This window comes from Monodon monoceros, unplaced genomic scaffold (assembly GCF_005190385.1).
Source record: "Monodon monoceros isolate NGI ecotype Baffin Bay Population unplaced genomic scaffold, NGI_Narwhal_1 Super_Scaffold_16, whole genome shotgun sequence".
Lineage (NCBI taxonomy): Eukaryota > Metazoa > Chordata > Mammalia > Artiodactyla > Monodontidae > Monodon > Monodon monoceros.
The window spans coordinates 86185032-86200874 of NW_021703772.1; the positions used below are offsets into that span (position 1 = coordinate 86185032).

General features: G+C 36.8%; 1 protein-coding gene across 1 annotated transcript in view; it reads right to left on the bottom strand.

The window, feature by feature from the left end:
- ARHGAP15 (Rho GTPase activating protein 15) overlaps positions 1 to 15843 on the bottom strand; it is a 604198-nt gene that overhangs the window by 58947 nt on the left and 529408 nt on the right. Inside the window, exon 13 of the mRNA XM_029224609.1 lies at positions 499 to 604. Within this exon, the coding sequence (XP_029080442.1) occupies positions 499 to 604 (106 nt within the window). The remainder of the gene's footprint in view (positions 1 to 498; positions 605 to 15843) is intronic.

Sequence of the window (15843 nt, forward strand, 5' to 3'; positions counted from 1 at the left end):
TTACACTGTCTTTTTTTCTTCCAGAAATACTCTTCTTTTAGCTGTTTACATGGATGGCACCTTATCAATGTGAATCAATGTCTTACAGACGAAGGAATTGGATATCAGAGAGTTTAAGTAACTTATTTGTGGTCATCACTCTTGGTATGTGGTGAGGCTAGGTTTTGAACTCATGTCTGAATCATTTCAGGCTCTTGCCATTATACTAAATAACAAAGTAAACCCAGCCCATCCCAGGGCTCTGGCTACAGTTCTGACAATCAATCAGCAAACATCTACTTGTTGAAAAGCCAGAAAAAAGAAAGTATTTTAAATACTGTAGGTTCCCCTTCCTACCTCTAGTACATTCCCCAGCTTCTGCAGGAAGACGTAGATCAGCTGGAGAGGGAAATCTGAGATCAATGCATTCGGAAACTCTTGTATTAGAGATTTGAAATTAAATATTGCTCATTTAGGAAATGAGACTGTGACAGAAGAACCAGAAACTTTGCAACTTACTTAGTTAGGTGTCCAAAGAGGACTTTCATGGTGTCACGATTTGGTGGAGGGAGTTTTTGTACAAGAGACTTTATAGTTTCAATTCTTGTGTTATTGTCTTGCTTTTCTGGAAAAAAAAAAAGAAATTAAAAAGGAAGGTTAGAAAAGAATGATATTTCTTAGGTGCATGAGGGAATTTTCTTAGGAGAATTCTGGACTAAGTCTGAGCAACTTAAAGTTCTTATTAGCAGCCAAAGGGAACAGTTATACTTGAAATCAGGATCATGAAGTTTCTTTATTTTGACTCTGAATTAGATCATGGGAAAATGAAAGCAGCAACAGTGTGGCTCTGACGCGATCTTCTTATTAAGATCAGGTATTACATCCGTTTTCATAAATGCTTTATTATTTTATAAGTTGTGGCAGGGTAAATAATGGCCTTCCAAAGATGTCTCTGTCCTAATCTCTGGAACCTGTAAATGTTACCTTCCATGGAAAAAGGGACTTTGCAAATGTGATTAAATTAGGGATTCTGAGATGGGGAGATTATTCTGGATTATCTGGGAGGCCCAATGTAATCACAAAGGTGGCTAAGAGGGAAGCAGGAGGGTCAGAGTCGGAGACAGAGGGGATATGACAATGAAAATGAAAGGAGATTTGGCTATGTGATAAAGGACCATGGGCCAAGGAGTAAAGAGAGCCTCTAAAAACCAGAAAAGCTGAGGGAAGAGAGCCTCCAGAAGGGACACAGTCCTGCCAGCACCTTGATTTTTGCCCAGTGAAACTGACTTCACACTTCTGGCCTTCAGGAACGTAAGATAATAAATTCTTATAGTTTGAAGCCACTGAGTTTGTGACAATTTGTTACAGCAACAATATAAAACAAACACACAAGGACATATATTCTCATTCAATTACCAACATTCTATTATTTTGCTTGATTTTGTGGAGAAGTAAAGAATTTTAAAAATTAGTTCTATGCTATCTTTTCTCCCTAATACATTTTGCTTTTGCTGTAAAACAAAAAAGTGCAAATAAATTTGAAAGCATAATGCTTATTCATATACATTTTGTTTTATTTTTTAATTTGTATTTTTTATTGATTTTTAATTTTTTGGTCATATACTTTTTAAAAAAATAGGAAGTTGTTCAAAACTGCATACCATATTGGTTGTTTTCCTTCATTTTGTTTCTTTTTGCCTTTCCGGACGTGGGTGGCATAAGAAGAACTGAGTGACTTAGTACGCTAGAGAATTTATCTTACCATAGTTTTAACCAGGGCCCAGAATTATAATTACTTCTCAAACTTAAACTCTTTAGATACACTGACTCAGGTGCCTTTCCTTTCTATACTTTAACTTCTAGCACAGAGCTCCTGATGATTCTAAAGAGGCCACTGCTGGAAAAGATGACAGATAAGAGAATAATATGTAAGGCACCCACCCACGCAATATCCATTCTCTTCTTCTTTAGCTAGACAATCCCGCTGTTGAAGGGATGGCCACATCCTTCATCCTAGCTTCCTTGCTTAGCAGCTGGAATGACCGTATGACAGAGTCCAGCCAATGAGAAGGCAAAGTGTTATGTGGGACTTCCGGGGAGGCTGTGTGCAGGAGGCTAATTTATCTTTGTGGTCCTTTGGCCTTTCTGCTCCTCAGAATGTAGATGGCATGGTTCTGCCATGAGATGACCTTGAGAACTGAGGCTATGCAGAGTGGGACACACAGTATAAAGAGCTTCCCTGAATCTGTGGAGCAGTCAGACCAGTCCTGCACTGTTGGTCTCTGAGTTTCTTTAACATAATAAGTCCTTGTGTACTGAAGCCTTTGAAGGTGGGTCTCTAAATCAAACATACTTGCTAATACAGTGTGCTTCCAAAAGCCCAGTTCATAATCACCTGTTATTAGGTATATAAACTTTATACAGTGGGGCAAGAAACAGTTAGTGTAGAAACTGGCAGGGTGTTTTGTTTTCCTTTTTTTAAATACACTTTTGCAAAAGAAACTTTTTATAAGGAATTACAGGAAAATATCCTGCAGAAGATAGTATTTGGCTAAAGTAGGGTGGGGGCAGTCTTCCTAGTAGAACTCTGCTTGGAAGCGTTTCTTCTTCTTCCTGAAACCACAGAGGTCTATAAATAATGCCTCCCACAGTCTGAGCTTTCAAAACTGCACTTACTCTTAGAAGAGTTCCGGAATAATATGGATTGGACAACTGCAAATGAAAGAGACAAAGAGGAGAGAAAAAGAGAGAGAAAAACAGAAAAGCCAGTTGCAACATCACAGCAGACAGCAGATCTAATCTTTCTGCTAAAGGGTAGAAAGCCACCTTGTAGCTTAATGATGGTAAGACAATGTGATGCTTCACAGGACCAGTTGGAGCCTATAGGATATGAGAAACTCAGAAAAAGAAGGAAAACAAAGTCAAGTAAGATGAGAGTGAAACTGGTACAGTACATTCAGGACAGAGCACTTAGGGATACTTGGATACCTTGTATCTAGCCATCTGAAGCTAATGCAACACACCAATGATCATATACATAAACAGGTACATATACATACATTTATATATTTACGAGATGGGTATATTCTGCATAGTTTGGCATGATGCTAGTAGTTTAATTTACCTAAGGATCTGCTGAACTACTTGATTCAAGCAATTAAGATGAAATTAGGAGAGGTGAGGGAGAGGAGGGAAAGGAAGGAGAGGACACCTTTCTAATTTCACTGAAGTCTCTGGCCATGGTTATGATTAGGTCAATGTCAGAGTCTCCAAAAAAGGGATCTGTTGACATTGAGGACTATAGGAGTAGTGGCCATAATCTAAGCCTGACAGACAATAAATGGAGAGTGGTCTAAATGGCTATATCCAGCAAACCTCAGTTTTAGGGAAATATGCCCCAGTCTGGGTAGGTTTAAGAAAGGCTGGCGTTGCTTAATTGGAAATACTTGAATGTGCAAGGTCACTGCCATGGTGCCTGGGCAGGAATTAAAACTTTAGTTTGTCTGTTTAACCACTAGGTAAAAGAATTATGACCTTCCCTAGACAAAGTCCCTGTTCTATGTTCCATTGCACTTAGGACATTCTATGTAGATAACATTCTGCATGATATTTTCATGGCTTGAATGCCGTTCAATTTTTCCTATTAAACTGAGAATTTTCCCATAAACTGAGGCAGCTCTTATACTGGTATATAGTGGGTTAAATGAATAAAGAAAGAATTAGTGAACAAAGGAAAGACATGAACACAGATTGGAACAGACAGACCTTGGTTTGAATTCTGTAACAGCTTTTTATTAGCTGTGTGGTCTTGGTCAAGTTTCTTATTTTCTTTGAAAAATGTCTGAGGCCAATTTTATGGATTGAACTAGATAGTATGTAATGAACCTAACGATGACTAGTAAAAGGTAGGTACTCCATAAGTGTTCACCCCTGCCCCCCCCGCCACCTTTTTTGAGGCCCATGCTGGGTATGGTTCACCTTTTATCTTCAGCAATGAGCATACTACCTGGTTGCAGTGAGCATTCAAAATGTAGTTTCTAATACTTGAACTGAGTTGGTGCCAGTGGGTGACGATACACTTGCTATGGTAGCCTGACATTTTACAACACACTAAATAACTTGTGGTGGGCAGAGAGACTGATGATCTGATTGATGAGCAGCTCAGTTCCATGCAAGAATTCTTATAAAAGTACATGGTGGTTCCCATATCTGCTTGTAAGAAACATCCTACGCAAAGAATACTTTATAGAAACATTTTTCTCTCTTCCTCTGCTTTCACACATAATTGAGGAACTGGAATGAATGGTGGTATATACATATTTGTGGCTGGGTTACACTTAAGTAGTGGAGGGGGTACTGGACAATGGCTTAGAGAGGGCTGAAATATTATCAAGGAGGAGCAATTTATTGTTCTTACAAAATAATCAGAACAAAATCTTTGAAAAGGTTATAGGAAAGCAGTGGTTTCCCCTTCAAATCAATACCATACCCACTCTTCCATAGCTTGTAAAATCAGGAAATAACACAAACACTTCTAAGTAGAGGAACATCTAAAAATACAGTTGGATACATTAAAATCAAAATGACACCTTTTCTGATCTGGTTTATTGATGTGTCATATTAGGAGCTGGAATCAGCATACATAATACAGCAGTGGTTAATGAGCTAAGATTCAGACACAGTTTACTACAGATGCGTCAACTGTCTTCAACTGATTCAGTGAGCATCTGAAAGACAGCATTTTCTATTAATATTTCTCCTTCAGCATATGGTTTCTCATTCTTGTGAAGTATTGAGGGTTCTGAGAAGACTTTGAGATATCTCTGACTCTTTTACATTATGTCTAAAAGGGGGGAAATGAACCTTTTCTACATGGAGAATTAGAGAACCTCTTAGGTAAACTGTATACTAAGAGACTTATACAAAATCTTGCCAGTAATTAAAAAAAACCCTCCATGATTCTTTCCTTTTTCACTCACATTTGCTCCTACGTTCATTCCCTTATAATTTAATTTTGTATCTACTCTATGTTCTCTAATACGTCCGTTTTAGTTCCCACCCAGATCCCAATAGCCTCTCCAATCTCTGAGCTGTGAACCCACATTGCATACAAAATCTTTCTGTAGTGCTTCATTCTTGCTACCCAATAGTAGCAAAAATGTCTATGTAAAAATATGCATAGTGTACATGTACATATTGAGATAGTAAACTGTTTTTTACTAATGCCTATTCCTCACTCACCTGGCCCCATATTCTCAAACTACATTAAACTCTTTTGTAAATGAGCTTCTTCAAAAACAACTCCAGGCCAGTTAGAGAAGTAACAGCTCCTACACGATGTGAAATAGCCTTTAATGTTATGGTAAGGATGTGGCTTTACAGTTTTCCTCTGATTCATGGTTTTGAGGACACATTTTTAAAAATATGGTTTATGATGCATTTGCATTTATCTGCATGAAATGTTGCTACTAAAACAAGGACATTTACAACCGAATGCCTTTTTTTGCAGAGATAAGAGAAAGTTATACAACGATGGAAAGAGTTCTGTGCAGTGCAAAACCCTGGACCTGGTGACCCCTGGACACTTTTCCGGCCTTATCATCTATGCATTTATTATTCTTAACTTATTTATAGTCACATGTTAAATCATATTTCAAAATTAATTCTGCTTTGTTATGTAGGTTCACCCAGGGGAAGAAAAGACCAGATTCTCCCAGTAACCAATGTATCAGTAGTACTATTCTTTCTATTTGTCTGTAATTCTTAAAGGACAACTGTACCCCTTTGTTTTGAGGAGGTCAGCAATATCACAGCTGTTCTGCTTCTGAAAGTTACTCTGGAATGTATAGTGCATCCTGTATGAAAAAAATGGTAGTCACTTATACGTCAGGGCTATATTTGGAAGAAAGCAGTTTAGTTTCTATTCACTTTCTATTCTTTGTATCATCACCATTTCAGAATTCAGTTAGAGACTGTCCTGGCTTACAGGAGGAATGATTATCTTCAGAGAACATTTTATTTTTTTAGTGTACCATACAACTGGATGCAAATCTTTGAGGACATGATTTTTAATTATAAAATTTGAATTGGGTGTTGAGGAATCATCCAAGGCATGACAACAATCGCTTGATAACTTTCTTTAAATAATTTACGTTGAATTCAGGGAGGAACACTGCGGGGGAGGGGAGCAAATTCAAGACTTACAGATGGATACAAATAGAGGCTTTAAATCCCTGTTATAAATTAAGAGAAGTGGTATATCATGAAGGAGTCTGAAAGAACTAAGTTAGAATTCTTGCTCTGCAGTTATGATTTGGGACAAGTTGCTTGAATTTCGATGCTTCCAGTTCCTTATTTAAACGCACACACGCACAACCCAGTTGTTGAATTAAATGTCTCAATGTACATAAATGCACATATTGTAGGTGCTTATTGAATGTAAGTACCCTTCCCATTAAAATCTTTCTTTTGAATCATCCTATCTGCCCTGACACATGATTGTTCATAGTTCAAGGCCATTTACCAAATCATATGAAGCCATAAATACTTAGAATGCTGTCCATTATGAAAGAGTGTTTGGTTCTAATTCATAAGTAGACATAGTGTATTATAAATAGATGTGCCATTGCATCATAAAAAGGAAGAACAATGGACTTCAGGCTAACCTGGAGTTGGCAATTGGCAATTTTTCAAGATTCTGCTCCCCTCGCCCCCTCCAAACTGAAGAGCCATTTTTTATACTTAGTTAAAAGGAAGACACATTCTTAATGTCTGCAGTTACCTGGTAAGTTTGATTTTAGGTACTGATAATCTATGTCAAGGCAGTTCAACTTGAGAACACAGGGCAGGAAAGATGCAGCCGGAACTGAATCTACTTTCTCTAGTAGGGATCACCTGCGTATTAGATCTAATGCCCTCACTGGTACACCAGATTTCTGTTGTATTCTTTGTTTCTACTTCCAGGAGATATTAATGTGCTGTCTGATTTTTGAACAATTTTTCCCTTTTAGGAAGAATTTTAAAAATAACTCTCCGTAGCTAATAAATGTCAGTAACAAAAATTCTCTGGCCAACTGATTGACATAAGTCCATGGATTGCTCAACCTGTGAGGAAAGTTTCAGCATCCTGGCCAGTTTCACATCATTTCCAGAGGCCATTTCTGGTCCTTGTGCAGGCGGAGCTAGGCCATCTACAGCATGCTGTTAGGGGCAAACTCAGTTTTGTTAAGGCCAACTTCTGTTCCTTTTCACCTCTACTCCTAGTCTCTGGCAATACCAACTAGAAAATTATTGAAAAGAAAAAAATACCTTTTTGTTAAATAATTTTTAGAGTATTAAACATATATATGTACACACGGTTGAAGAAAAAAATGTTTATTAAGACCAACGTGCAGCGTGTGGCAAACACAAAGTTGATCCCTATCTACTGTCATTTTACAGCCTAGAGGGGCAGATAAGATACAAAATATGTCCCAGAGATGTTTAAACTTAAGACATATCATTATATAGTTATCAGTGGAGTTTGTATCTTTCTTTTGACTGAAGGAATCCTCTACGATAATTGTTAAACTCAAAATGCTTCTTGGGTGTTAGTTCATTATACCAAAAAATTCAAAATAATTGAGAAATGCAATTAATATCAAGTCACAAACATAAAATTTTTTCTAATCAATTTCTGAAGGTCTTCAAATCATTATTCTTAACTTCTTTGTATATCCCCAAATACATTCAAGAAAGTAATTTAATCACCTTTTCTTTTTCATGTAACTGTATCTATGTTATCCTAGGGACTTCTGGTGTATTGACCTCACACTGAGGGCAAGTTTGGAAAACGTATTCAAGTTTTAGGCTCTAAGTAACTTTTAATAACTTGTATTATTGCTTTGGTGCTATCAATTTGGGGATGATAACATTTTCTAAAATTCACCAACCTGGAACTGTCTCTTAAAACAAATTTCCTCAGTTTTGCAGCAATGCCGCTGTTTGTCTGAATCAAAGAGTAAGGTAGTGGCAGCAATCTTCACAGGAAAAGCATGATCGCAGTATCCTCCCTAAAATTTCTTGTTTTCAAAGTAATTTTGCAAGTGTCATGGTGGCCAAGTACATTTCTGTAACTTACAAATGATACTAATTCATCCTCAGGTGAGAGTGTGTGCTGAGAAAATAAAGCTCACTAGTTTATTTAGTTCTCCTTTGAGAATTTTCTTTAAACTATATTTATCCGTGCATATCTGGTTTTACAAGCCTTTAAAAAAAACCAGGCTTATCGTTTTGAGACATTTGACATCTTTCTAACCATAAACCAGTAATTCTTTTCAAATACTCAAGTAGCTATTTACATTAAGCATTATCTTTGTACATTTTCATGAGGGTGGCAATCCTACAAATACTTTTCCAGATTTAAAGTTTTAATGTGTCTACCTCTTTCCACTGGTAGACAAATTAAATTTATAGGGGATTAAAAAAAATCACACTTGAAAACAACTAGGATCTGTCACACAATTAAGAAAAATGTGAACGAAGAAATATTTTTCCCTGTCTTTTGGGTTAAAAATATTTTTTGAAGAAGCATATTCAACTTTATCCATAACTATTCATCTGGAACAAAACACCTCTCAAGAGGAGATAGTGGTTAGTATGAGGTGAACTGTTTCTCCAGCCAGTTCATTCGACATGGCTGCACAGTGACATTGAGAGCAGGGGAGAGTTAATAGCACAAGCATCAAACTCCTTTAAGAAATGGGGAATAAAATAATTGTATGATTCAGCTTTTTTTTTTTTTTTTTTTAATTGTGAGAGTATTGTAAAAGAAGAAAAACAGGCAACATGTGGTAACTTTAGTCAGCATTTCTGAACTGGGAATGATAAACACCTCTGCCTGGCTCTGGCATTTATCAGGACTGAGATATTATTACCACATAGAGTCACAGCATGGTTACCGTTATCATCGGAAAAAAGAGCCAGCTAATCTTAATGGTTTGTAAAGCCGTTACCTGCACTGGTCTGACATTTATCATGATCATTTTACCACATGGGTCCTACATAGCAAAGGTCTTTTATCTGGAAGGGACATCACTATGAATTATTATTTGCAGCTAGGTAGAAAATTGTATGTTGTAGATACCTTTTCTCATTATAAATCACATAGTCACATTTCACCGTTTCCCCCAGAAAGTTGCTGAGCCCAGGTTTTTTGCCACAGCTTGCTTTCCTCTCCCTCTCTCTCTTTCTTTATGGTTTCTTGAAATTATTAGCCACCGTTTTCATTAACATCCTTAACATAATCTTTGAAGAATCACACACATATGGACATACTTTCAGTAGAGTTAGGGGACTTTCTTCTACATCCTATAAAGGGACTGCACAGTCCTTTAGAAATTGAAGTTGATAAACTGTCCACTTTTTTTAATGCTTATTCTCTCTTCCGTCTTGGGGGCCGGAGTTTTCTCTCTTCTTGACCTTGTCAATAGAATATTTACCAGTAGATTAGATGAAATTTCTGATGCTTGATTTGTAATACTCAAAACACGTATGCCATTTGTTGCCTGAAATCCTTTGCTTGGAAATGTGTTCTCATAAGGAGTACGATGTAGTTTACTTTGTTCGATTGTGAGTTTTTCCAGATTCTGTTCCAGTAAGTTACAATGAAGTCGAAGGTTCTGCCAACAAATTTGTTTAAAAAGGAGCTTAGGTTCTATCCCTAACTATCTATGTCCTAAACGACATACATTAATATATATAGAAGAAATAAGGATATTAAAAAGTACGATGTTTTTGAACCATGGGACCAGGACAGTAAAGTGAAATGCATTAATTTGACCATGGAAAATTACAATGAAAAGCCCAAATTGTTTACCATGGGGAAGAAATGAACAAATACTCTCTTTTAAAAAGATTGAGACAACTAATCTTCTGAAGGAGATATTTATATATTTTCTTCTTTCTCAAGTGTTCCATTAGGAATAAACAAACCAGAAATTCTGCACTTTTGTAATGAAGAGGGAGGAGAATTCTTTGCCATCTTTGCATTTAGGAAGAAATGTGCAAGAAGAATGTGACAATTTAAGCAAATCAAGATTGTTTCAAATGGATCACAAACAGGACTTTGCGGGATACTTTATACTAGCACGTGAAGCAGACAGTAAATTTGAAAGGAGGATTTTCTCAATGGTCTAGTTCTGATGTGTTTTCCTATCTCTTTGTGTGTTTAAAAGAGGTTTGGATGTGGTGTTGAATATTGCTTCGACTTTTTTGCAAATGAGTTCTGGAGAAATATCCGCACATGAAGAAAAGCTGATGTGCTGTAATGCTGACAGCAGCTGGGGGGATATGAATGAAGAAACCAGATTCCCAAGCCTGGATTTAGCAAAAATAAACACCTATCATTCCATTAAAAAGTTGTGCCATTTTAAATGTTTACGGGCATTAATAGCAGACCTCTCTCCCTTTGAAAAAGCCAATATTTTTCTCAAAGAATTCCATTCTTTGAGGGGGAGATAAAAACTTGAATTTGACATGCAGTATTTTGCAATAATCTACAGTAGTTTGCCAGTCTTCCTACATTTGATTCCACATTAATTTTTGTATTATTACAAATTTCCTCCAAAGGATACAATTTTCTGTTTCAGAGATTTGTGAGACGAACTTGCATAAATTTGGGGGCAGGGGGTGGAGTGGAAGATGTCATTTGTGAAACCAACCTGTACTTTCACTGCTCAGAAAGAGCTGTACACACTTTGGTTAGGTCATCTAAAATTTCATTGTAAAGAGGTGGTCTAATATTCTAACACACTGTCTTACCCATCGAATGAAAGACTGCACTGATTTCAAACAAACAGACAAATAAACAAACAAGCGAGCCCTTTTATTCTTTTTTATTTCAGAATGACTCTTCCGTTCTAGCTTAACATCATTCTGCCATTATTGTCCCCCCAAAACTGTAACCTGGGAGCATTTACAATAATTAGTGAGGGGCTTTGGTGCCTGGGTTTTTTCTCCTTTTCTGGGGAACTGGGTGAATTGTTGAGTGCTAATGAAATTCGGAGACTTCTAGCAGTGGTTGAACCAGGCACGGTGCGGGCAGACGCGTTGAGCTTCCCACTGTGCTGCAGTACAAGCCTCCCCGCTGTTATGTTTACCATAGTTTTAATGTCTGTGAAAAAAATTCCTGATGCAACCGAATTATGTTATGCCCTCTTGTTTATCTAACCCCACCCTACCCCCCGAATTTAGCAGATTCCTGTTGCCCCTGCCTGCGACAGAAAGAGCCTTCTCAACTTGGTGGCCATCTTACCACGCCAATTCTCGCCACCACAATCCAGCTGCTATGCAGCCACGGCCGGAGGATCACACATGATCTATTTGGACGTTCCAGGAGGATAACACACACGCCTTGCTCTACTTATGCCACCTCATAACAGATATCCTCTTCTCTACTACGTGTGCATTTCATCGGAGGTAATGTTAAAGCACCAAACCTAATTATCCGACATCGGCAATGCTAGCTTAAACTGCGAGTGTACTTGGTGAAATGCACTGTGTCTTTAAAGAAATCCATCAAAAGACCTCAAACTATCACTGCAAACTAAACAATGTGCTCAAAGATGAAAACAACCGATCTGTGATCTGAGTTGGTTTATTCTTTGTCCTTTTCTTAAAAAATGGTTATCTTGAAGAAAATGACCATTCCATTCCATTGTAAATTGACAAATTCACCAAGTGTGATGTACAGTGAAGTTTTTAATGAATATTCATACAACTCTTTCAGTCCATTAACAGGACTTAAGACAATGAGGATGCAACTCATTCTCATTTAGATAGTGGGGGGAAGGGGAATGCGGAATTAATAGCATAAACAGCACTTGGAAAAGTTTAACTTTAATGTATCAAACTCCAGGTGCCAGAGTTTGAAGAAAATAACCAATAATAGCCATTTTTAACATATTTGATGGGACTGATTATGCAATGTGCAACTCTAAATGGCTTATAGCACATTGTAGCATGGTTCCATCCCATTGGCTACAGTAGGGTGCAGGCAGATGGATGACAGTGACAGGGAGAGAAGTGCTTTTGCTTAGCCGTGCGTTAAGATGCCATCCAGAAGCTCTGTGCACTGCAGACACTTCATTAGGATGCCAGGATAATGGTAAACTACCACTCAGAGTGACACCCCATTTCCTGCTTACTGAGCGCTCCAACCTCGGCAGATGTCAACAATCTCACAGTGCTACAGAGCAGACCTAACTTTCCAGCCACTTTGACTCCAATTTTTTCCTCCTAACAGTGCCATACATTATGTGCAATATGTAATGGCAAACACCTCACTGAAAACAAAATCTGCCCAGTTCGTTATGACTGGAGTGCTTAATTTTTTTTTTTTTTCTTTTAAAAGATGAGGGACAGTGAGTTGGGTAAGAGAATATGTCCATTCACTATTTTAACCTCAAAATGTCTTGCTATGATTTCCATTTGCTAATCAGTTCAAAGTGTTAATTGTGTGGTGAACTCTGATTAATAGTAGTTAAACTCTGATCACAAGGGATATGTTTCTTTTAATTAATGTCCGTTTCAAAGGTAAGTGATTGTGGAATTCTTTTGTTAAAGATTTTAGACTCAGTTTTGCTATGGTTCTTAGCTGTCTGGCAAGAAAAGGCTGACCTGAGCATCTGGATGATATTTCCTCTGCAAATGTATGACTTGAGGCCATTTGCACACCTCCTTACCCGCAATTCAAGCCAATAGAAACTTTTTTTTCCTATAGTGTAAAGTCCAAAATTCTTTTTATAAAGAACCAAGGTGTGGTTTAGACAATGAAAAAAAATCCCCCAAATGGAAAAATAATATTTTGAAATCGATCATTACGATAAATGATTGATTTACATTTTGTGATACTAAGCATCTTCTTAGAAGCTCAAAGGGCCTTCCTTGCAAATGGCAAGACTAAAAATAAACATCCTCCTCTCAGGTCTGTTACCATTTCCAGGTAAAGATGCAAATGTAAAGAAGAAGTCATAGACAGAGGTCACACTCCAAGGGAGAATTTGAATGCAGACTTTCAATGTGATGTCCTTGATGCAAATCTTGACTTTTGGTTTAAAAATGGCATCTGATTGGCAACACCTAACCACCTCTTGGAACTTGTCACTAAATATGCTTGAAGACAAAGAAAAAAGACTAGAATTCTTAAACAGGGACTCACAGGCAACGTGGTGACAAAAAGTTAATAGTAATTTCCTTCAAGACAGATGGAATTTAACTGGAGAGTGCCAGCACAAGTGGGACCGCTTGTGCTATTGAACTATTGAACCAGAGAGCCTGTCTTTCTCAGAGCAGATAGAAACATCCTTCTCTTTCTTTCTTCAACTGTCTGATTTCAGAATCAAAGACTCAAGGTCTGTGCCAACCAAAAACTCCCTTTCCTCAGCTGATAGTGTTGAGTACTGTGAATAGTATAGTTTCCTTCTTCCCTTCCTCACCTGTCCTCTGCCCTTCTAACTATACATGAAGACTTCTCTTTTGCCTGCAACAATTTAGAGATAGCAATTTCCACAAAATAACCAAGGAGATTGAGAATGGAAGGCAGAATAATAATAATAACAATAATAATAACAATAATAATAATAATTGAGAGTGGAAGACAGATGATGGCGCATATCACCACAGGAATTGTAGTCCCATATGGAAAACGTAGGAGGGAGGTGGAGACTGGCAAAATTCTATTAGGAACACATTCTTGGAATTCTAATGTTGGATGTCATTCATCTTTTAGAATGCCAGTGAGTCAAGAAACATGGTGGGAGAAATATCATCAGGATAGTAGGGCCACAAGTCAGTAAGTGTGCTAGAAAAGAATAAATATAAGAGCTGTGATTATCAATGTGTCAACTGGATGGTACTCCAGGACAAAGATTAGCCTAAAACTAAAGCAGAGGGTGAAAGGCAAAATGCAATGTGCACAGAATGTTGCATGCATTTCCACCTTTTGAGATGAGTAAACATAACGAAATTTCCAACAACGCGTGGCCTATGAAAAAACTCATTTCAGGTAAGAGAACAATGCTCAGAAATGCAGAACTCTCACAATGACCATGAGACAATTAGGAAACTACTTAGTATTTTCAACAGAATTTTGTATATCAAGGAGTCTAATCAAAAGGATCAGCAAGCCATAGGGAGAGAACTGGATAAGATGAAAACATACTAGGATGAGATGATAAGGAGATAGATGGTGAGGAAAGACAGTGTGAAATCTAAAAATGCAAAACAAAATTAAATTTTACATTAAAGGCCAAACTGTCATTGTAGAAAAATTAGGTCAGAGATATGGATGACAAACTAGAGAAGCTTCCCCAGAATGTGGAAACAAAAAATGATAGGAAGGAGACATGTTGGAAGTCAGAGAATTGAGAGATTATCTACAACTTGTAAGTGTACTGGAGGAAGAAACCAGAACATTTGAAAAATATTCAATAATCAAAGACAAAATTAAAGAAAATGTCTGTGAGTGAAAAAAACTCTCTCTTTACAAATGACAGCTAGGTTCTAAGAAAACATCATTGGGTAGATATATTATTTTCATATAGTTTGGCAAAACTTTGTAATGATGAAGATCAAGCACTATCATACAATTATTAGAACAAAAATAAAACTAAGTTAAGCAGTCATGCAGGCTTTCCTAAGACTTATCTCACTAAATTCTGAAGTAAAAGCAGTATCTGTTGTTCAGAGGGAAAACTGTGGTCTTAAAACTGTGTGCACACTTCAATCATCTTTTTCATGTTAGGATAACAGAAAGACATGCTCATCTATGCAAAGATTTATAATAGCACTGCTTTCTTGAAAAGTTTACTTGAAGGTTTATTATGTAAGCCCTACTGACTAACGAATCAAAATTTAGAACTCAAGAAGAGAGACACTATAAATGAAACTAAGTATCTTTTTATACTTATTTGGACCTCAGACTCAGAAGGCTCCATTGAATTATTTCTCTCTGGCTTCCATTTCATTCTCAGTACCAGGAAATGATTTTCTTGGGCTCCACCCTTCATAGTTCAGGTGAAAGCTCTAATGACCATTTAAAACAGTGACTGATGCTATTCAGTTCTGGCATTTGCTAGCAAACACCGTTATTAGAACATTGCACTGGAGAGTTACTAAAGTTTTCCCTTCGCAAAAATCAAAGCTTCAGAGAATAGCAGAATGTTTACTCCTGAATCTTTAGTAAACAATAATAAGTGTATTGAAAAAACTGAGTCTTTAGTAAACATCCTTTATATCTATAATAACTGTACTGAAAAAACTGAATCAGAGGACAATTAAAGTGATAAAGACTGAACAATTAAGCAATGATAAGTATTATATACAAATTATCCTATGTTGCATATGTTTTTAAAAGTCCAGGGGAAAAAATGCAGAACAAACAGGTCAAAAGGAAATATCTACAAAATACAATGATGAAATTCAGAGTAATTTTAATTTTTTTCTTTTTACTTTTCTGTTCAAGTTAGCTTCAATAAATATTTATTATTTTTGTAATCTGTTAAAAGAGACAACTTTAAATTGTACAATTGCTTAGATACCATATAATTATAGCTTTGCTAAACAGCTAATTAAAAAGACTGTAGAAAAATATACCAAAATATTAGCCATGATAAGTTATCTTTGAATAACAGGAATATAGATCACTTTCTTCCCCATTTTAAATGCATTTTACATATTTTCTATAATGAGTATGTGCTATCTTGATAAGAAAAATAATTCTCTGGTACAGAACCTTTAGTTGTTCTAAGCCATAGAAAAATATACTATTTTCACAGATCAAACCATTTCTAGGACAATAATATACTGGACTTTCCTCTAGGTTTT